Source organism: Anomalospiza imberbis, chromosome 3, assembly GCF_031753505.1.
Source record: "Anomalospiza imberbis isolate Cuckoo-Finch-1a 21T00152 chromosome 3, ASM3175350v1, whole genome shotgun sequence".
NCBI classification, from domain to species: Eukaryota; Metazoa; Chordata; class Aves; order Passeriformes; family Viduidae; genus Anomalospiza; species Anomalospiza imberbis.
In genome coordinates, this window is record NC_089683.1 from 24,640,507 (window position 1) to 24,664,848 (window position 24,342).

The 24,342-nt window shown below is 36.6% G+C and overlaps 1 protein-coding gene across 3 annotated transcripts in view; it reads left to right on the plus strand.

The window, feature by feature from the left end:
• FAM83B (family with sequence similarity 83 member B) overlaps positions 1 to 23,487 on the plus strand; it is a 51,368-nt gene extending 27,881 nt beyond the window's left edge. For 2 of the 3 annotated variants that reach the window (XM_068183669.1, XM_068183671.1), the window contains 3 exons: positions 8,341 to 8,505; positions 16,979 to 17,103; positions 19,154 to 23,487. In XM_068183669.1, the coding sequence (XP_068039770.1) occupies positions 8,341 to 8,505; positions 16,979 to 17,103; positions 19,154 to 21,509 (2,646 nt within the window). In that variant the 3' untranslated portion in view covers positions 21,510 to 23,487. The remainder of the gene's footprint in view (positions 1 to 8,340; positions 8,506 to 16,978; positions 17,104 to 19,153) is intronic. The other variant, XM_068183670.1, reaches the window with a different exon arrangement.
• Positions 23,488 to 24,342: the final 855 nt, after the last annotated feature.

Genomic DNA, 24,342 nt, shown 5'->3' on the forward strand with positions numbered 1-24,342 from the left:
TCTGCATTTGCGGAAGTAAAGCTTTTGAGGGATGACTGCCTTTGCTGCTGGCCAGAGCGAGGAGGTGTCTCCTGTAGTTTGGTCAGCTCACGATGAGTTCTTACTAATCCTTCAGCCAGAATAACAACTACCAAACTCATAGATAAAGATCACATTTATAGAATTAATGTAGCTCACTCCCATGAGTTTTGCAAGATAAAATTCCCAGTTGTGTGAAATTCAAGAGGTGACAGAGAAGGTGTCACTTTAAGGTGATGTATATATGACTTGCTAGCTTGGCCTGCAGTAGCTTTCTGAAAGGTAATGCAGAAGGCTTCTATACATTCACTTTTCAGAGAAAACAGACTTATTTCCATTTCAGAGAACTTTACTTTTGTTTTGGTTTTAATTTCACCTGTTGAAGAGCTAATGCTGGTCTTCTGATCTGCTTTTTTTAGACATACTAAGCTATACAAAAGCTCCCAAATTGAACAAAAGGCAGAATTCTCATGTAGTTATAAGAAGATACTTCATTTTAAAAATTTGATCTTTTCAGTGTTTTTCAAAATAAAATTGCATCCTTCCTCAGAGCTCCTGTTTTTGCTGTCATACCATTCTTCGTCAACAGAATCAGAACATTTTCTCCTGTTACTGATAGCTAGAAAGTTCCCTTACTTCACACCTTTTGTGTGTGTTTCTTGGACAGAACAGTTAAGGCTTTACCTGTGGACTACACAGGCAAACACAGTTAAAACTAGTTGTATAGTTACCTTGTGTGTTTACCCACCTTCATAATTTTCTAATAGTTTGCATTGGTATTTCTTGTATTGCAGGACATAGCTGGAAGTTTAGTGTATGTTTTCTGGACAGTGAACTTACATACATGATTTTTTTGTTGGTATTGAACTTTTCTGATGTCCTGTTGCAGAGAGAAATTGTTAAGGTTATTGAAGATTGCTAATGTACATGTTGGAAGTTAATTTTTTATTTCATATAAACTTAGTTTTTACTTTAAAATTCTTAATCTTTGTAAGTGATATATGGCGTGATAAAATGAGGCTTGGTGATGAGAACAGAAGGTGTACTTGGTTCTGAGAACCTGTGCTTTTCTATCCTCAGAATAAATGGTAGAACTATTTTGGAGCAGGAGGAGGAAAAGAGGATAAGTGAGGGTTAGGAAAGCTGATTCTGAGGTGGTGTAGCTGCCTGCAATAATGAAGTGCCAGACTTCACCCTGTAGTTAATTAAATTGCTTTTAAAGAATGCAATAATGGGAGAACATTTCCAAGTACTCTGCATAGTTATTGTATATTGCTCTGTGTCTGTAGAGCCAAATTAAATACATTAAATAAGATCTCAGGGGGTCAATTATGATGATAATACAAGTAGTGACAGTGCAACAAGTAGTGATATTAATTTCATGAATGTTGCATAGGTATAAATCATCCCAGTATTTATTCCATTATATTGCCACAGAAATTGTAGGAGAATGGATAATACTCAGATGGTTGATTACTATTTATATTATTGTATTAAGCTGTATTTGCAGAGCAAGACTCCCCTCATTATATTACACTTTGGCACTTTATTGCAAGACTTCTCATTTGTTACTGTATTGTGAGAACAACTCATCCAGCACAGATGGTTTCAAAGTAGACATTGCATTAAAAGGATGTGTTGTGCAAAGCATTTGAGGGCTGTCTTCAATTTTGCAAATTAATACCAAATTAATGAACTTTTGTCTTAGAAGCACTCTGATGAGAGCAACAGAACCAGCAAGTCAGGATAACAGATGATTTATTAGGGAGCTGTTAATATGAATTGCAGGAAACGTAAACTGGATCTAAACCCTCAACCATAAAAGCCAACATAATGTAATTGAGAAAAGAACCACAATAATTTGTGGGACATATTATATAGCTTACTAGAGGGAATATTGTCAGCATTGACCACCAAGTTTGTCTCTTCTGATGCCAGAAACTCACCAGTCCATTTGCTGCCTGCCTCCTGTTCCTAACAGCATGGTACACAGCACTGTATCCTCCTTCTGTACTGTTGCAATCGCCTGCTCTCTGAGAAAGGCCAGACTCAGATAGCACTGAGCCTGTGCCTCAAGGAGACTCTCCCCAAAACAGAAATCTGCAAAGAGGACTGGAGTAACAGAGAAAAGGTCAATGAAAATAGAATTAATAATTCTCTCAGAGATGTGGTTCTTTGTTCTTGGGGTGAGAAAAGGTGGTGACATTTAAAGCACTGCACAGCAGTATGGATTTTTGTCATGTAATGCCCAAAGTAAGCTGCATGTGGGTTACAAGAAATCAATACTCTTGCAGTGTAGAGTAGGTCTTCAGCATTATTCCTTACTAGGTTATTGATATTGGTAGGTGTTGCTAGTAAAGCCTGCCCTAAGCAAGCAGTTTTAGTAGAGGACTCCTGTATTTTTACTGTTTATAGCAAAGGAGTTGTTAAATGACACACACTGCAATATATAACCTAAAGAATCATAATTCATATTTGTGAAAGAAGTGGTAATGCTGAGATAATGAAACTGTCAAGGGTTCACAAAATAGACTTACTGAGTGCTAGCAGTAAAGGCTTTTTGTTACATTTATGCTTGAATTTCAGGACACACGCCTATTAAAAGATTGATTTTGATGTCCTAAAACTCAATGAAGATTAAAATCCACTTATTTTTTCTGTCAAAAATGGAAGAAGTAAAGCAGAAAAACTCCTTTATTTCTCAGCATTCTCTTTTTATAGTCTCTGTTTTCTTTAGGCCTCACAGCAAAGTTTATAATTGCTACCAAGCATGGCAAAATTTGCTTTCATTTTGACAGTGATGGGAGTGAAGATCTCTGAATCATTGACTTGCAGCTCTTGGTCAGTTGGAAGTCTCCAGCCCAGCCTCCTGCTTAAAGCATAGCTAGTGGTAGTATCTGAACAGGCTGCCCAGGACTTTATCCAGCAGGGTCTTGGAAACGTCCCAAGAATGCAAATTGGACTCCTCTGGGCAACCTGCTCTACTGCTGGGGTGTCCTTGTGGGAATAAGGGGGTTTCCCTATATCCAGGCAGAACTGTTCTCGTTTCGGTTTGACCATTGTCTTTTGTCCTGCCACCACTGCAAAGAACCTTTGTCCCTCGAGAACTTCCCTGTAAAGTACCAGGAACTGCTGTAAGATTCCCTGAAGCCATCTTTGCTCCAGGCTGAACAACCCAGCTCCTTCATGTAGTCTGCACAGGGTAAGTGCCCTCTTGGTGGCCCTCCCCTGGATGCGCTCAGGAGATGTTTAATGATAAGTGTAACTGTTGGGATTGGCAACTTCTTTCTAGATAAGCCTCTGAATAGAGTTAGTTTCTGAAGGTGAGAACCATCTAAGCAAATAAAATGCACATGGATGGGCCCAACCTAGCAATAAATTACCCTGTAACATAATAGGTACCACAGAACTGAACACTGGCCTCCATTTTCTATGTCATGTTATCCACTCTGTTGCCATGTCACCATGTACACAATCTCCTTTTTATCAAGGATATCCAGGATATTTCAGCTCTAGCTTTTTGTTTTAACCAACAAACAAATGTATATGTGTCTTTCATATGAACCTTGTCGCTGGTACTTTTTGTAGGAGCCAGTCATTTACAGAAATTGAAGATTAAGAACTTTGAAAGATGAAGAGAATACTCTGTATTCTTACAGAGTGATGATAGTTTAGAGATACTGAGCTTTAAAATGGTACTTTCCTCATCAACGTGCAAATGAAATAAATCAGTTTACTGAAAAATATTGTTTAGAATATTTGCATAAAAATAGTCCTATTCAACAAAATTTTACTTTCCTGTCTATATTTACATGTTTTTAAATGCCATAGTAGGGTGTGTAGTTTCCTCTTCTGTTGCAAAGCATAGTCTTAGTGTCAAGACAGTAAGAAAGATAATAGCATGTGGCTCTACTGCTGCCTTCAGTTAAGCTGAGCATTTTGTCAGATTCATTAGGAGTCATTTTGTGCTTATTGACTTCAGTAGATTCTCTTGTTCTGTAAGGATGTCATTGGAACCGAATTTTAAGCTTAAAAACAATCATCACCTAAAAAAATAAAGGGTAGATAACTAAAAATACTAGCAGTGATAATCAAAGATTATTTTAATTTTGGGAAAAGAAAGCCAGCATAAAAACTGTTTTCTGCACTGTCTTCACTTTTAGTTGATCACTGAAATGTGCTTCTCTATCCAATACCCACCCAGGTGGTGGTAGTTCCCTCTTGCTGTGCATAATTTCAGTGTTATGTGATATTATGCACAGCAAGTGTCTCCTCTACCAACTATTTTCTCCTCCCTGGAGGTGTAACATGCTTGCTTAGTTGTTCCCAAATGAGGGTCATTTTTGATCAGGTTTGGAAAGTTCTCCCAGAATTCTGGTGCTTTCATCAAAAAACTGTTGTACCCATCCAGTTTTCCTGGAATGGTTGGAAGGCCATTGTATTTGCTTCAAAAGCATGAGTGGTTCCTTTTAAAAAGATCTTTGCATTGTGGAAAACAAATATGCTTTGGAAAAAAAATGGCAGTTTGTAAGGGAACCTTCTGTATGACACTAGAGCTTTCTGCCTTTAGGAGGTTTTCTTGACTCAGGATAGTATTGTTATGCCTAAAAGAAACTGAATGTATGGAATAGGCAATTTTCTGATGTATTTCTTCAGTTTGAATTACATCAGTTTTTCTTCCTTACTGGAATCCACTGTTGTGTTCTTGTAAGTACCAGGGTGGAAATTAGCTCTGCAATTGCAAAAACAAATGTAAAAACACAGCAGTGAAATCTTTTCTTCTGAAGTGATGCAGCAAGTAACTAATCCTGTAATCCTTAATCCTGCAGCTGTTGTTGCAGCTTTAATAAAGGGTAGGTACACATTATAGAATACCTCAATGACGTAATTTCCTAATCTTGGTCTCCTTAATTAATCAAAACTTGGAACTCTGAATACCATATTTGCTTTGTGTTTTCCCATGTGCAATACTCCCTTCTGCTGCAAAGTAGGCAAAATGGGGAAATGTACACATAGCCCTATTAAAAGGAGGAAAATAAAGGAAGTTTATTACTTTTAAAGGCCAGACTATTTATTCCATGACCTTTATGGAATCCACTCTTTCTAAATCAAAACCTATAGTTTATGGTCAAACATCTGTTTTGGTTTGTGGAAATCAGTATGCAGAAATTACCTTATCACTGTTAATGACTTTTTGCATATTGTATGTATCATATATGTATCATATTCATTGTTCAAATTTGTCACTCTTCTCCAGCAGCTGAGCCTGATTATGTTTGTGTTTAATAGATCAGTTGAGTGTTGCTAAGAGTAAATGGGCAGCCTAATGAGGACATTCAACAAGAGTCACCTCTGGTTTGTAGGAAATTCACAAATGGGTGCCCATTTGGTTGTCAGATCATGACTGTGGCTTTGCATCTATGCACTCAAATTCTGGGAAGGACTTTTCAGACAGCACAAGCTTCAGGTTTCAAAAGATAATCTCTGTTCCAACTCTGGAAGTGAAACCTACATTTTCTTTCAAGACTACTTGATGCTTTGCAGAGTTACTCCAAATTTAATAAGATAAATGGCTTAAGAATAATTCTACTAGTGAAGACAAAGAGGGTTCCCTGTTCATTCTCGAGTGAAATATCTGCACAATAGTGCACATGCATCCTTCTTAGGTCACCAACTTCCTGGCTTGCTTGCTTATGTGTTTATTTCTCTACCTTCCTCTTTATAAAGATAGATACGGCCATTCTAGTCTGTGCTGGGTTTTAGTTTTTATTACACATTCTTGTGGGGTTTATTCTGCATCTTTCCAGTTCAGCGGTCTTTGCAACCATAAAATGCTGCAAACCTGTGAATATCTCAGATATCTGCCATAGGAAAGTGTTAAAATGGTTTTTGAGGGTTGTGCTGTGGGTTTTGAATATTTCATGTAGTTCGTATCAGTGTACACTAATTAATCCATTCAGGATTTTTCTCTTACATTTAAATTGATCCTAGAATGCAATGAGCACCTATTTCTTGAAGATCTGAAGAAAAGGAAAGTCTAGGAAGAAATTAGGGAGTTCAGAGGAATGGGGAAACATAATGAAAAAGGACTATTTGAGAACAGATTATTTTTTGGTCTTTTTACCTACCATACTTGATCTGTCATGGCAGTTTTCTTCTCAGATGCAAGTGAAACAAGACAGATGAATATATAGGGTTGCCTTGTTCAGTTAACACTGTGTATCTCAGAAGCAAGACCAAGCAGAAGGTGCAGTCTGAAAGTGATGAGATCCTTGGAGGCAAGATAAACATTCATGGTTTCAGTCCTTAGATAAAGAAATATATTCTGTACTGGAGAAAAACACGTTTAGGTTTTACTTTCAAAAAGTCAATAAAGAAAATGAGGTAGTGAATTGGCATATTACCTAAGATTTATGAAAGAATGGAATTCTTTAATGCTATTCATTTCCTCTCTGAGTGGTGGATTTGTAAAGACTTTATTGCCAGGTGACATGTTATGCAGAGGCCAAGTTCATTCCTTTTCTCTTATTCAGGAGTTGTCTTTTTATCATTCCTAATTGTTTCCATTACTTTAGTTTACTTTTAGTTTTTGTAAGTCATCTCTCATTTATATTTGTAGTGATTTAATTACACGTTTGGCATAAATGAAGCTTTTAGTTCTAAGCAGGTGGGATTCAAAAAAGGAAATTTGTACAACTGACTGGAGACATAACTTTTTACCTGTGTGCAACAGCATTTACCTGTGTGAAGTAAATATTTCAGTTCTAGAGTAAGATGAGTACTTGAAACATAACAATTACACCTTTAAAGTTGATGTACAGGTAGTTTAAAGATTAGTGAAAATGGTGAAACCTGTTCTGATATCTGTGAAAGGTTTTATTTGGTTTGAATTTGCACCTGAGATGTCTCATTGGAACTTTTCATGAAAACACTAGTGGATAAAAATAATACCTGTAGAAGTTACACAGACATTGGTTCTTCCTCTTATTTCCTTTCACGTTTCAACAGTAGTTCTTCCCAAATTAGTAATGATATGTCAACAGTACATTTATATATATATATATATATCTCCAAAATACCACTAGAGGGACATTGCTTTTCCAAATCAATACTTGCTTTATCCCCGTGGACTGAAGGGTGTTGGTAGCTGGTGTTCAGCATGCTGATCTTCTTGAGCCAAGCTCTCATGAGCTGAGGACATTTTGTCCCAGTGAGAGTGCCTCCAGCTCTTCAGTGTCTGCTTATTAGCTACTTCAGGCTCTTGAGCCATTAGCTTTAGAGAAAACAATGAAATACTAAGAAGCCCCGTGTACAAAAATTTTATCTGATTTTTCTTTTATGCATACTGCAATTTTATTTTGAAGGTTTTTCCACAGCACTTGTATTGCTGTTTTCCCCTGCCTTTCTCTTTTACTGGGTTTCCTTTTCCCTCATAAAACCAGTCACTACACACACCCATGTCATGGTTTAACCCCGCCCAGCAACAAAGTTCCACACACCCACTTGCTCATTCACCCCCTTAGTAGTATGGAGGAGAGAATTGGAAAGAAGTAAAACCTTGTGAGTTAAGAACAGTTTAATAATTGAATAAGTAAATGTACTATAGTAAAGTACATTTTTACATAGAAAGTAAAAGATAATAATAATAATAAAAGGATTCTATTGGTAGTTATAACAATAACTGTAACTTAAAGGTAGAGAGAGGTAAAACCCAAGAAAACAAGTGATGCAGTTGCTTACCACTCACTGACCAGTGCCCAGACAGTCCCTGCGCATTGATTGGCCCCTCCCAGCCAACTCCCCTCAGTTTGCACACTGACCATGGCGTTCTGCAGTATGGAATAAGCCTTTGGCCAGTTTGGGTCAGCTGTCCTAATTGTGCTTCCTCCTGGTTTCTTATGCACCTGCTTACTGGCAGAGCATGGAACACTGGTAAGTCTTTCACTTGGGATAACCACCACTTAGCAACAACCACATCAGTTTGTTATTAACATTATTCTTATGCTAAATCCCAACCACAGCACATTATCATCTATTAGGAATAAAATCAACTTGATTCCAGACAAAACCAAGACAACCCACAACTAATTTTGCTGGACTTTGGTACTTGTGACAAATGTCATATAGGTGGTCACTTGATTTCTCAAAAAGAAGATCCAGTGGTCTTGAAAGCTTTCAGGTTAAGTGGAACAACATAGAAAACAGAACATTTTATTGTGTAAAAAATATTAGCATATTAGCAGCTCAGTGCAGACCTCAATGAAGAATTCTATATATGAGTTTATACAATACAATAATTTGTGTCTTTCCTGTTTGATTCAGGTCATTGCCATTGTTATGGATATGTTTACAGATGTGGATATTTTTAGAGAAATCGTGGAGGCATCTGCTAGAGGGATTGCAGTGTATATCCTGCTTGATGAATCAAACTTCAGTCACTTTCTGAAGATGACAGAGAAACAAGGCTGTCAAGTTCAGAGGCTCAGGGTAAGGCATACTGTCTTCTTTTGCATGAACATTCACTACTTACTCCTCCACAGCCCACTGAAAAAGTGATTATTTTTGAAAAAAGTGGTTATTTTTTAAATACTGATTTTTCAAATTAACAACCAGGTGTAAATATGTAAGCTCTCAGCAGAACTTTCTCTACAGATATATTTTTTAAAGCATCTTTTTCAAGTGTCAAAACAAGAGCATTTCATAGAATGTCATAACTTTCATATATAATGTCTAAAATAATTTTCCATTATTGTGAATTTAGGAATACTGCATGTTTGCAAAATGAAGCTTTTTTTTCCTTTCTCCTATAGTTGTCTGCAAATAAAGTCATAAGACTTAGATAAATTAATAAGTTGTGTACTTCATTTTATGATTTCTACTTTAAGGTTCCACATTAAAATACTTTAGGAGGCCCAAGATTCTATTTTAGTAGTGTTTTCCTGAAAATCCATATTTCCATGTCTGTGCTTTGTCCTATTGCTTTTAGACATTAAATATATAATTTTATCCTAAAAGAGAGATAACAAGATGACATTTACATTTTCACGAGATGTCCTGCATTGCCCAAATATTTATTAGGGATTAAAATATAAACCATGAGCTGCACTGAACTGACATAAGTTTTATAAGTACTTCTAGGTTTACTCTACTGTTGACAGTACTAAAGAAGTTCCAAGGATGTTATCGGAGTCTGCTTGCAAAGTTCTGAGTACTGCCTTAGCTCATAGTTCCATGTGGAATTCCTTGCCTCTGTAACTAGTTAAGCTACATTCATGCCAGTCAAAAGTATTATAAAAGCTCTTTTTAGCAGCACCTATTTTAAGAACCCAGGCCAGGAATCGGATAGAGATGTGGTGTATTTGTGAGGATAAAGAGGACTTTTTGGTACATGTTTGGAGCAAACTCTATTTTATACCCTTTTTTACTCTGGAGCATTGACTTATGTCCTCAGAAGTATTCCCACTCTACTTTCCATGCTTGTTTCTTGCACAGGAGTCTGGGATTGCTCTCTGGTGGCCTAATACACAGAGTTGTGAGAAGTTCTGAGGAAAAACCACCAAAACTGTGGTGTTTTATAAACACTGGTAGTGATTGCTTTCATGAAGTCAGTATTTGGCAGTACTTCCATACTCTGGAACTCGAGATACCACCATTTACTGATTACTTGGGTTAATTATGCCGTAGAGGTTGACAAAAATGATCTATGTCTATATCTGGAATGAGTTTTGTCCTTCCAAAATACAGAAAATTAGGACTGTGCCCTTCAAGTGATGTCTCAAAAATGCCATATGCATTTTCGAAATAATTCCATGCAGTGTGTATCCACAGCTGTTTCAAAAGCTTATCTTCTTTGGATTCAAGGTTGTCTTTTTAAGGTAGTTATAGATTTTTAGGTATTTATACTGTGGTTGAAAATTTAATATACATAGATTAGAGTGGATTTTGTATGGATTATTGTGGTTTGGAGGGGTTTGTATGTAGCCTCTTCAGTGACATTGTGTTCTATACATTTTTGGTTTTTGGCAGGAGAAATAAAATACGTCTTTACTCTGCAAGGTTAACTTAGAATACTTAGAGTTTTATCAGAAAATAGAAGATATATGCCAAAGATCTAAGCAATAATCCTGCTGTGTGCTGAGTTTCCAGTTTAGCTTGTAATAAAGCTGTTCAAATTAATGGTCTTCTCATCCATGGGCTACTCCCCAGTGACTGTTGCTCTGAAAATAGCAGTTTACTACTCCTGCATATTAACTCCTATGCCTTTTTAGAGGATAAAAGGGAAATGCAGGTGACTATGAAAGAAAAGCCAGTATTTTGAAGATGGTTTCTCCCTTTCCCTTTTTCACATCACTCAAGGTTCAGAAAAAAGATAAACAACTTCAAGTTTTTATACTCTTGGCTTTGGGTCTTGCCTTTCTATTCAGTGAAAGCAAGAAGAGAACAGAGCTCTATGAGTCTATTTCTTTTCCTGAACATGTAGCACCAGCAGCATTGTTCTTGTTATTGTCTGGCATGATTTGGTTCAGTCTTGTTGGAGTATGGATGATGCTTCTTAGTCCTTACACTCATGATGAATTTTCTGCAAAGCTTTTCAGACTCAACACCTCTCTCTTTTTCTCTCCTTTTGAATCAGTAGAAAAACTGAGATGCAGTGATGAACAAAACTGTTTTTTTTAATTCACATTTACAACTAAGTAGTCTTCTATATGGAAAAGAAAGAGGATTTTGTTCATAAATCTTCATTAAATGTCTGTGCAGATGGTTTTTCTCATCTGTAGTCTGACTCCAAATTCAGGGCATGTTTTCTTCTTTATTGAAACATATAACTGAAAAAATGGATGGACCATATATTCCATCATTATTTTGTGAATTCCATATAGGAAACTATGAAATCAAGGGGTTACTAGGATTCTTTTTAGTCTTTCCTGCAGCATCTTTTCATGTAGGTTGTTTCTTACTTAATACTCATTTTGACATCACGTCTATCAGTGGAGCTCAAATAATTCCTTTTTTGTACTTTCCCATTTCTCTTTTCCAGTTTCATTAATTTTCTGGCTGTACTACATTTGTCCTCAGTAATTAATTGGTTTTTGTTTGGTTATTTTTTTTTTCTCTACCTGAGTTTCTTTGATTAACTTTGTCACTGGTCTGACTTGCTTGGTCAGCAATTCCTTTCATAGAAAGATGGAAAGTTATATGGAAAGTTATTACACATTCAAACTTTTTTTTTTTTCCCAGGTGATTTTTCAGATGCTAATAGGTAAATTTTTTCACTTTTTTTCTGCTACTGACAGGTATTTTATTTGATATGAGGTGAGATGGTGGAGGTTCTGTGCTCTGGAGAAACCTCTTTTTTACTCTTCTGCTAGTGAAGAATCATTTTGCTACAGGAGGATATTGAAAGGAATTTGGCAGGACCTGTTTATTACCTGATAATCCTCTCAATATTTTTAATGAATTGCAGGAAGGGGAAAATTAAACCACTAATTGATTTTACTTTCCTTCTTTGAAATCTACTCCCAGATATGCATGTTTAAATACACAAAATAGGCTGCTCTTGAAACCTGCTTGCAGCCTGGTTTTTCTCACCAGTGTTACCAAAATCATCAAGAGTTTGCCAGTACTTTCACATCTAAGGCAAATTTGGTTATTGAATGGCCACTCACAGCATGATGTTGTGTCTGTGAGTGAACTTCTGTAGTAAGGACCAGACTCCAGTCACGTCTTGCGTGGTCATTGAGTCATGTTCAAAGTCAGAATAGAAGTGAACTTGAAAACTACTTGGCATTTGTGCAGCACATATGTGGTCAATAGCTACTTTTTAAACTGACAATCTGTCACAAGTGGAATCATCCAGGGATCAATTCTGGGCCCAATGCTGTTTAATATCCTCATAAGTGATCTGGATGAGAGGATCAAATATACCCTGAAAAAATTTGCTGGTGATACCAGATGGAGTGAATAAGTGGGCACTTTGGAAGGGAGAGCCACCCTGCAGGAGGACCTGGATTAGCTGTAAGAGTGGGCTAGCAAGGCCCTTATGAAGATCAGCAAGCATGAGGGTAAAGTCTTGAACCTGGGAAAGCATAATCCAGGAATGCAGCACAGGCTGGGATATGACCAGCTAGGGTTCTGCCCATAACAAGCTCAGTGTGAGTGAGCAGTGTGCTGCTTCTGCAAGGAAAGCCAACAGCGTGCTGGGCTGCATCAGCAAGGGCATCGCCAGCAGAGATGAACAAGTCATTGTGCTACTCTGCTCAGCACTTGGAATAGTGTGTTCAGTTTTCATCTCCACTACTTAAAAAAATATGTATGCTGGAGAAGGTCCAGAGAAGGGCCACAAAGATGATCCAATGACTGTGAAGCTGCCATATGAGGAAAGGCTGAGAGAACTGTGTTTTTTCAGCTTTGAGAAGAGAAAGGGAGACCTTATCACTGTGTTCTAGCATGGAAAAATAGGCTACAAAGAGGATGGAGACTCATTTTTTACATGGAGTCACATGGAAAGAACAAAGAGTCTTGGGAACAACTTACTCCTGGAGAGATTCCAAGAGGAAACTTTATCACAGTGAGAATAATCACTCTGAAAATAATTGAAATAATTTCCCCGGGGTACTGGTGGATTCCTCAACAGTGGACACTTTTAAGACTCAAGTGGGCAGGTGCTGGGCCATCTTGACCAGACTGTACTTTGGCAAAGCATGGTTGGATCAGGTGATCCTTGAGGTCCCTTCCAATCTGGTATTCTATCATTCTATGACCTGTTTTGTCTTACTAGAGAAGAGAGGCACAGGACAATAAATAATTACAGTAATGAGGAACAATATGAGAAATTTGACTATTTTTCCTTTAAAACTGTTAGGCTAAATATTAGGTAGACATCCATTTTCTTCTTTGTGCATATTCTTGACAGCAAGTACAGGGCGAGTAATGGAATACTGATAAAAGCAGTGCCTACCAATAAAATTGCTGAAATGAAATGTTTGAGACCAGTATACTCACTGTGCCTATTATTATATTGGAGAGATTTTACTAAGGAAAATAAATGTGTAGTGGTAAATAATACTTCAAAATTTTAATCATGGTTATGTGGCACTCTCTGGAATGAAAACATAAAGAAAATGTACATAAAGAGGTTAGAGCTTTTTTCTTGTTCATCATTGGGTATCATTTAACTGGATAGCACTGATAGGCACTGGATGTTTTAAGTTCCTGAGTGTCCTGTAAACTCTTGGACAAGAGAGAAGATCCATTCGAAAATGAATGAGTGCTTTACCCACAATGATGCTGTGATGAGCACACTGCTGTTAGGAGAGCCTTATAGCCTGAGGATGAAACCAGGCAGGATGGTGAAGCCCAGCATTTCATACCAGATGGGGCTTGTAATTCAGTATGTGTATGTTTACTGCATCTAATCCCAAGTGGAATGCATTGTTGCATTTCATATATGGTTTGCGTGATTTGGGATTTTGGGTGATTAATAAAAGTGTGCATTCCTGGCACCTTAATTAGAGGGTTTGGAGTTGGTGAGGAATGCTGGTTGAACTGTGCAGGAAAAGGAAGTGTTATGTGAGAAAGGTAAGCATGATCTCTGGCACTTGTCATGTTCCCATCTGGTAATGGATGACCTACCAAGGGAGGAAAAGAGTTCAGAATCAGGGAATAGGGATGGGAAAGCTACAGGAGGAAAAATACTGAAGAGAAGATAAACAAAAAGGAGAACAGAGTGACTACAGTGACTACAGTTCTTTTTAAAACCTCACAGGAATTTAATGTAAATAATTTTATTCCTTTTTTACATATGCCTACCTAAAGTTATATTTCAACTTATGTGTACCTAAGGCAAAGCCTTTTTTTTTGTGTAGTATAGTAATTTGCAAGCCATTAGACTTGGTTGTGCCTCCAGCATCAATTCTCAAATTATATCCTGTCCAATACTGATCAGACATAATCTGAGTAACATTTAATGTGTTCAACTGGCATGTCTTTAGGCCAACATTACTTGTTATGGGCACTTGAAAATGTATAAGCTGCTCTCAAGTTACCTTTTTCAAATTATAATGACATAAATATGATTAAATATAGTTAAATATGTCTGAAATGCACATATAATTATGTGGTATATAGAACTGGGTAAAACAGTCATCAAAGTAAATGCAAATTTCATTACTAATTCACAAGATTTTATTAAAGTAAGGGGTTTCTATTATGGTTATCTTTAGAATGGGTAAATTTTGGTATTTCCTTCTTTTTCAGGAATTACTATTTCTATAGTATTTATCTTTCAAATTAAAGTTTTTAATAGAATTAGTTAAAGCTTGAATAGCTGCTGGTGAAAAAAATTACTTTCTTCAGTGGGCTTGTTCAAAATTCAGTAAAATCACTTTGGAAAAGCACAAAAATTGATTTTCATCAAGAAGAAAACTTCTAATTGGAATGCAGAAAACAAAAGACAGAACATTAGGTCGGCAAAAGTGATTAGCAGTTAGAGATGCAAATTTATGTTAACCTGGTATTCAGTAATGCAGATTGGGTTGTTACTAATCCTTTTGTAGCTCTTTCTGGAAATAGACCTAAGTATCCACCTGTATTTTTGCTTTCAAAATTTTTACCTTTTAAAATTTTACAGCACTTCTAGATAATACTTCTTTTATTTATCTAATGAAGAGATGAACTTTATGTTTTATATTTTCTAGACACATTTTACATTTTCTAGACATATAGCTTATGAACAAAAGTAATTCTTAAATGCTGTCTTTGTACATTTTAACTGAGTTGAATTTGTGTTCAAAGCCTGACAAAAGTGCAAAGCAAAAACACACCTAATGGTGAATGAAGTTTAAAGAACTTTGATAACTTGAGTTAAACCCTAATTTTCCAACTCATCAACTTTTAAGTGTAACTCTTGCTTCTGTGGTTTGATTTTTCATTTGATAAAAGTTTCAAAGTAACAACACTGAAATATACACTGATTTAGTAAGTATGTATTATTTGGAAATGTGCTTTCATGTCATGGATATTTTCTCCTAATTTTTTAAATTTTCTGTTTGGAGAAATAAAGTTCATTGGATTGTAGTAGATATTATCTTTAAAACTCCTACAGCCTTTATCTACCAGAACTTCATATGTTTTAGGCAAATGTAGAAATGCTCCCACAGATAATGAAGGCTCATGTCACTGATTGCAAACTCAGTCATACTTTGCAGACTGTAATTTTAAATGAATTTTTAAGTTTGAACATCTCTACAGCTTCCTGAGGATGGGAAGTGAAGAAGGAGATGCTGGTCTCTTCCTCCTGGTATCCAGTGACAGGATGCATGGGAATGGTTCAACCCACCACAGGAGGTTTAGACTGGACATCAGGAAGCTTTTCTTTACTGAAGGAGTTGTTAAACAGTGGAACAGACTTCCTAGGGAAGTGATCAATGCCCCAAGCTCATCAGTGCTTGAGGGGCATTTGGATAATGCCCTTGATAATTTGCTTTAACTTTTGGTCAGTCCTAAATTAGTCAGGTAGTTGGAGTAGATGATCACTGTACATCCTTTCCACCTGAAATAGATCTATCCTATCCTATCCTTTTCTATTTATTTAATCCTCCTGATTTTGCTGGAATTACGGTGTACACAGTCTTTTCCATTTGTTTAATGAACAGCCCTTCCACCTACAGCTGACCTTTACAGAGCACATCTGCCATGATCTGCACCCTGCCCTTGTGGCAGTTCTGGTGAAACGTGACATTCCTGTCTGTTCACAGGTCTTACATTCCACCATTTCCATATGTACAGAGTACGTAATAATTGTGCAGAATCTTGGTTTTTACTGCCAATGCTAAATTATGGATTTTACTCCCACTGGAAAACTTAGGGTTGCTAGAAAAATTATTCCAAGGCTAGAAACTACATTAAATATTGTGATGGTTCACAGCTATATTCCAAGCTGCTTTTATGTCTTGTGTTTTGTGTCTCATAGTTACATGAAGTAGATGCTTGTAGGTTGGTTTGCATTGAATATAAATTTTAGTTTTCCTATAAGTAAGCACCTTTTGTGTAACAATTTCTGTTAAATGTATCTTTTTTTCTACATCCCCATAAGAACTTTTTGAAAATTGTTATTAGTTCAGTCCATAAGGTATAGTAACAACTTCCTTCAAATTTTCTATTTCTATGAGCATAAAAACCAGCATGGCAATTGAGAGAGAAAAATTACAAGATGCTGACTTAGCTGAATCAGTTTCATCAGTAGTCTGGGATGAAAATTCACATTTTTGAGATCCAGCATGGAAAATTTCCCAAGTGCCATTTATTGAGTTTGCATGAATGAAGCATAAAGCTTAATAGAATTCAAAATTAGCTGCTGCATTGAGTTTGTACTACCTATGCACATTGTGTTAGTGTCTCTGAACTTAAAAATATGATTGATCTCATGGTGCAAAGCTGGTAGATAAATTCTGTTGGTGGTAAATCTGCAAGGGATTCTAGCACCAAGTGGTATCATTTGGTGGATGATCTCAGAGTAGGGTATATGTATTTGTAGACACAGTCTTGTTCAATTGAAATAAAAGTGATCCTGGCTCTTATAAGTTTTTCTATGATTAGCTGAGATACTTGGAAATCATATAAACATGTGTATCAGCTGATAGAAAGAATTTTTTTACAGTAGAAAACCTCTTTCCGTTGTTGAAGATACCTTCTGCCAGAATGTTTTTTCGGAAATTTTAGCTATGGAAAAGTGGAATTTCATTTTCTGAGGTCTAGGGAATCTCATCAGTCTTGAAGACAAAACAGTAACTGGCCAGTTTAGATCCCTGGTGATAAGTTTGATCAGAATTTCATTCCCTGCAGAATTTATTAATATGCAATAATTTAACTTTTCTCCTACTGTTCCTCTGAATTTTAGCCCCTTGAATGCTAAGCATGGACTATAGTAGACAAAGTAAAGTGTTTTGATTGTCTTTTTCAGAATATGAGGGTGCGGATAGTGAAAGGACAAGATTACTATTCTAAAACAGGAGCAAAATTCCATGGAAAAATGGAACAAAAATTTATTCTTGTTGACTGTAAGAAAGTCATATATGGTTCTTACAGGTAAGATCAATCACTGAAGTGTCTGTAGCAAACCTGTCATCTCAATACTGCTGCTATAGCAAATTTTGGGGTTTTGTATTTGTGAAAATTCTTCTAGGGAATCACATGGGTAAATTTCATTATGTTTTCTGTAATTTAACATGTTTTCATAGATACTTATTGCTAACTAGCCTAAGAGATCCTCTGTTCATTTTTCACAAATAAGAAATAAAGGATATAGGTTTTGCTACAGCTGAAGAAAAAAATCCTTATTTGTCTTATGTTGTCTGAATTATTCTTGTTTAACATTCACTCCAGAGAAGTGAGTGTCAAAATTTTTTCATAAGATAGTTCCTCCATATAATAATCTTCTAAAGGTAACATTAGAGACTGATTCCGTGGCTCTCTAGTATATGATGGTCAAATTAAAAATTGCCCATGTCTCTGTCTCTGTGTTTGGCTAAGTTTCTGTATTCTGTTTTCCTTTTATTTCAAGTGTATGTGAGCAAAACAGGCTGGAAGAGCCTTGCAAAGCTGGATAAAACCTAAGTTAAAGCAGGGACAGTCTTAACTCACACATTATTAAATATTTTCCTTCTTTTCACGCTACACTTTTCTCTCTTGTCCAAGTGAGTTAGTTTCTGCCACCATAGTGCCTGGGTGCCAGATCCACAGCCACTGTCTTTCATAGATTTCCACCACTGTAAGCTTTTGGAAATCTGGCCTTTTATTTCCTCCAAGACTCAGCCAGCCCCAAATTCAGACTGACATGTATAAATGGTAGTGAGGTAAGTGATAAGTTCATAAATGACTCAGGGTAAGAGACTGCAGGGAGAGCCTGCATGCTTTGACACATCTACACATAGTGTCATAGTCTGTGAGAATGGGATAGGTTTTCTCATTCCAATTTGAAAAACAACACTGCTTGAACACCTTGCACCACAGGGGCTGGAATCATCAATTTCTGTAGAAATTAGGCCTTCTTGGTAAAAGAATCAAGTGATTTGTAACAGGAAAAACAAGTCTTTCTGAACACTGTCACTGAATTCAATTTAAAGTTCAGGGGTTTTTTCAAATATTATATGTTAAGTGTGAGAAGTAATAGTAAAAAAAACTTATGCAGTATGATTTGATTTAATCTTGATACACTATAACTTCCTGAAAAAATACAAAAACAGCAAAAAAAACCTTAATCACTAAGCTATTTTTATGAACAAAACTGACCTATTTTCTAACATCTAGAAGAAAAATGCAAATAAATAAATTCTTTGTTTTTTTTACTTTTTTGAAATAGGATTTCAAAACAAATTTTTTCTCTGATGTAACTTACAAATTGTATGTTTTTCACTCCATGATATTAGTCTTGTTGCAGCATCCTTAATGTACATGTTAATATATTTTATCTCATTTTGTAGCTGTAAATTAATTGCAGCTACTTAGCTTTGAGTATGTGTCCAGTCTTTTACAGCAGAAAAGAGAAAATGTATTATCAAAGCATTATCATTGCAATTTAAAGAAATTTTCATATCCAATGCAGTGTGCATATTAGAAAATGTAAACTTTTTTCAAATTCTGAGGTGCATATTTTTGAAAATGTTTAGAATGAAGTACATTCAAAATTGCTGAAACACTCCTGCATGTTATTTTAAATGTATTTTTTCCCAACATAATCACACAGTAACATTCTCTGACTGAAGAGTGAATACAGTGGGTATAGGTTAGTCCCGCCATAGACTTTGTAGAAGTGATTTGTTTCCATTAGGTATTTGTGCTGTACTGTTCTACATTTGTGAATCATTTTTTAGAATACTTTTATAAGGGCAATTATAAGGGTCGTTATAGACTCATTCCTGCTCCCACTGAAATAAGTGGAAAAATCTCCATCTGAATTTAACTGGTGTTAGATTAGATCTTCTGAGTCCAAATTACATGAATCATGCCATCAACTTACTTATTTAGAAGGTACTTTTACAAACCCAAGGTTTGTGTAAAAGCTTTCTTCTCAAGAAAGACTGGTGTAATACTTTAGCTCAAAAGAACTGTATCTAATGCTCCTTTGTTCTTCTTTCAGCTTTATGTGGTCATTTGAAAAAACCAACCTCAGTATGGTTCAAGTTATCACAGGACAGCTTGTTGAATCCTTTGATGAAGAGTTCAGGACACTGTATGCCCGTTCTTCCGTTCCCAGCTCGTTTGCCCCAGAATTAGTGCGGGTAAACAGTCGCAAGACACTCTGGGATAATGATACATACCAACATTCAGTGTCTTCCTTGGCTTCAGTTTCTAGCCAAAGAAACCTTTTTGGTAGGCAAGACAATGTTCTCAAGATAGATCCTGTTTGGAAATCTCGTGGAAGATATGCAGTAAATGAAATGGATAAATATGGCTTGAGAAATCAAGCCTATAATAAGCAACCATTTAATCCAGCTTTTAATGTTCAAAATCCAATCCAGCAGTATCAACCTAATGAAAAAAATGAGCACTGGAAGAGACATAGTTATGCTGGAGAGAAGCCAGAAAGGACACCTTACCTATTGCTCAACAGAGCTATTAACAGAGCAAACAATCTACAAAATACTTGGAAAATGCCATCTGATAGCCTTAGTATTGTGTCATCGTTACGAGGAGGATATGCAAATAACTACAATATTCCCCAGCAAAGTTTTGCTGATCAGTTCTCACGACCAAAGGTAAATCTTGCGGAGAGAAATTCAATTGTACGGAGGTCTTTTAATGGGACAGATAATCATATCCGCCATCTGCAGCAGAGGATGCCAACCCTCGAGCACACAACAAAATCATTCCTACGTAACTGGCGAATAAAGTCCTATTTGAATGACCAGTCAGATTATCCAGTAGAGTCAAATGGGTCAGCCTTGGGTGACAGATATGATAGCTATGACACAGCTGAAAATATTAAAGCTCATGCACTGTATTCTCATTCTCGCTTGCGATCGTCACTGGTGTTTCAGCCAACATTACCTGAACAGCAGGAAGTAAGCAGCTGTGCAAGTTCTTCAAATTCAACTATAATTGGGTCAGAAGGAAGTGCAACACCCAAAGGGACATCTAACCATGCTCCGAGTGTGGAAGATGAAACGGATAATAATTTAGAGGAGCTTGGCACAAACTCTCCTCTTAAATCAGATGCACCAACAGGCCACAGAATTCAGATTGCAAACGATGCAAAACCTAGTGTAAATTCAAATGCAGCTGGTGACTCATCAGTGTATTTGTACACAACACTGTGCACAGACAAACATGCAGAAAATTTGAAGAGCCTTCAAAATGAAAATGTGCTCAAAAGGAGAAGTTTTCCCATGTTTAATTCCAAGTCCATATTGGATCCTGGTACCAACAAACATGCATCCAATTATGTTTACAGCACATTGACTAGGCACAGACTTAAACAGCCAGTTAGTCCAAAACTTCCAGAAGACATGCTGAAGAGTGCTAAAAGTTTGCACAGTGTGGCCAACCACTCACCACAGGAGGAAAAGGACCTGAAAGGAGAGCTGAAGAACCCGACTGCTAGCAAGGCAGTCTCCATGGCAGCTCTCACTGAAGCCAGCAGGGAGGACTCTAGTAAGGATTGCACATCAAAGAAAGAAAGTAAGAATTCCCCAAGTTTTCTGAAGAAAGGATCCCAGAAACTGCGATCACTTCTTAATCTCACACCAGACAAGAAGGAAAACTTGTCAAAAAACAAAGGTCCTGCCTTTTACAGAATGTGTAGTAGTTCTGACACATTGGTTTCTGAAGATGAGAATCAAAAACCAAAGATTTCTGAAAATAAGACAGATTCTTCCCCAAGGAGAAAAAGAAATTCATCATCAAATTCTCAAGGTAGTTTGAACAGAAGTAAAGAAGATGTCACTGGGAGTCCAACAAAGTCTCCAAAGTCTCCAAAGTCACTGAAATCTCCAAAACCTCCATCTGATGAGAGCAATAAAAAGTGTCCTCTCTTGTGCCCCCTTGAAAGTAAATTCATAGAAACTGCAGGAGATCCATCTACTCCAAGATTTAATACAGAACAGATTCAGTATCAAGATGCAAAGGAAATCTCCACAAATGCTACTTCCGAAAGTGCTCCTGTTTCTGCTCTCCAAAGAGCAAGTTCAGTGACACCACAGCTGACAAGCTCAAAGCACCAAGAACAGCTGAGATCTCGTTTGAGTGAAAGGCGTGTTTATAGTCGATTTGAGCCGTTCTGTAAGATGGAAAATGCCAGCCAAACTGCAGGAAATGCAGCCAACAGCAGTTCACATCTATCAGATATCAAAAGCAAGACCTTAGGGAATAATTACGGCAGGAGTAATCACATGGTCAGCTACAACTCAACTGCCTACCACCCACTGCAGCCTAATGAAAACAAGTTGAGAGGATTTATGCAAAAGTTTGGGAACTTCCTACACAAAAACAAGTAATGTCATAATTTTTTTGATTATATTGAAATACAGCAAGACTGGCAAAGCTGAACATAATCTTAACTGGACAAAGACTTGTGGCCAACTTTTGTAGAGTTACTTGGATTTCTTCGTAGGTGTAGGACATTGGAACTAATGTACATATTTCTAAAAATAGTTATTCTAGAATTGTTATACTTAAATCTTCACAGAAATTCTCTGTCCAGAAGATGTCTCAAGGAAGTTGTTTATATATAGTGTTGATATTGTAAGATTAATTTTATACATTTTCCTTGTGAAGAAAATACATTCTAGTATATTTTAAGATTAATAAACATGGGATAAAAAAGATGGGGGATGTTTTTAAACTTCAGATAACACTGTCTCGAAAGATTTGCCCTTCAAAAATAGGATAGCACTAGGAATAGTAAATCGTATTTTTTCAGCATTTATGTACACTTTCAAATGATAAACACAAATGTTAATGCATTGCATGTTACTTATCTTTAATTTTTGGAAACCTCTTTTAGGTTTCATTTTGTTAATAATTTACCCCCTAGCATCTATTGAACTGTTTGGGCAGTAGATGGATCTGTCTTACTTTATTCAATTTTCTGTGTTATATGATATTTTTCAGAAGTATTTGGCATACAGATTTGAAAGTGACCTTAATCCGAGTTTTCACGGACTTGTTTACATGGTTAAACTAGTGTGAATGTAGAATGAACATTAAAAAAACTATTTATACAAAAGGTGCCTTGAACATAACCTACAATTAGTTTAAATTTCAATGGGTTAATTACATTTGTACAGCATGCCAGTATTCTGTAATGTCTTTGTTAAAAAAGCTTTTTTATTACATTTTTCTATTTGGTGTTTAAAAAGAAAATTTCTGTGAACCTCCATTTCTCAGGTAAGTTTTTAAGTTTCACATGCAACAGTCTGTTTTAAGTGTTGCCAGATATTTTTGCAACTGTGGCCTTTAAGTGTAGCCAGGTATTTTGTTGCTTTAATGGCCTTATGTCAGGATGACTATTACAAGCTCACGAGGAATTAGGCAGCTAAAAGTGAGATTTTTAAAAATCACCACATCAAATGACAAGGCACCTTTCCTAAGACAAAGAAAGTATCAGTGAAGGGTGATAGTAGAAAGTGTTAAACTTCAGTGAAGAGATTGAGGCACCTAACTGCAGTCTAAGGGACATGTTTGGTTTATCTGAGCCTCTGCATAGTAAAAAATTTCTCAATAATTTGTGACTACAGGTTAGTGCTTACAAAAACAGAGGTGTGGTGATGTGTTTGGGCAGCAGTGTGACATCCACTTCTCATCTGCAGTGTGCAGCCAGAACACTCAACTAGCTTACCCTGTCCTGGGTGTGAAGTTCGTATCTTAGAAGGAGTCCATAACCATTTAGGTGTAAGATATTCTGTTTTGTTTGAAAATTCAGATTTTTTTTAAATTTCACTGCTGAAAGCTTAGAATTCTTACACAGACCTTTGTGTTTCAGGAGAGAGTTTTAGGAGAAAACTTCAGTCTTAGATCTGAAAGGTCTCATGGTGTTCTATGGAGGAGTCCACCATGAAGGTCTTGGCATCATTCTTTAGAAAGAAAGACCAAAAAGACAAAAATGCACCAGTTAGGTGAAGTCAATTTGTCTTACCTACCTGTGACCCTGGGAATAGATTTTAAATGGAAATCTACTTCTCACTGGGAACCTGCTTGTGTTCCTATGAAGTCACCGCAGTTACTGTTAGTGATTTCAATGAAGCAGTGTCAGCTTTTGATTCAAGCTCTTAGGCTCCTTTATTAGGGCTCATGCATCATAGCAGTAACTGTTTCATTGTGGGGATGCTAATTATTTATATGACTGACAAATACTTGCATCTCAAACTGAAAGTTTAGGTCTCTCCATTGCCTGTGATCACAAAAGATTTTATAAATTTCTTGGTGACCACTTTGTTCATTCCTTGATGAAATGCCATAGTTAGTATTTTTCCCCCAAAAAAATTATATTTAAATATTCTGTCCCAACAGAGGCAACATGTTTAGACCCAAGATAAGGAGTGTCTTAGTTCTCAAGGCATGTTTTCAACATAGGCACAATGTGCTTCCACAGCTACGCAGACAGCAGCATTGCCATACTGTACTTTTTAAAACACTTAACTTTTAGCCAGTTGGAAATTTGTCCAGGATAGTACCTGAATTGAAGTGCAGTTGGTGCTAAAAATGATGGGGGTAGTTTTAGGAAGATCTTTAGTTTTCCTTTGTACTCTAGTGACATATGCTTGTAGGCAGAACTCTATTTGGGAAGGAAATGAGAGAGGGAGAACAAGGTTCTTGGGGCAAGTTTAGAAGACCAAGTGCTTTCCATATTGTAATAAGCTTTGGGAAATCTACACTCATGAAATTTGGAAATATTGACTGTATTTTTCAAAGTAGATTGCTAATTAAAGAGTCCTCATAAGGCGGATATTTTAATTTACCAAATCACCTGTGTTTGTAGGTATTTATTGCTGTTTTACCTGCACAGAAGATTAAGATCCTTCAGTGGAGCCTGCTCATAGACTTGATAGTGCAAAGAAAAAAAAAATCTCTGTAGAAGTAGCCTTTCTTTTTTATTTTCAGCTCTCTTCTCAGAGTTCCCACATAGGAATGGTCTGTGCTAAGGCTTGATCCGAGGTTAATTAAAATGAATTCCATGGACCTCAGGGGAAGTAGGATCAGACTCTTAATGTACTGACATCACTATTTTCGGAATGTAACAAGACCCAGTGCTGCTTGGGGAGGATAAGGCTCTGCTTGACTATGGGAAGAGCAGCTTAATGCCCTGTCTGCAGCTACAGCTTTAAAGGT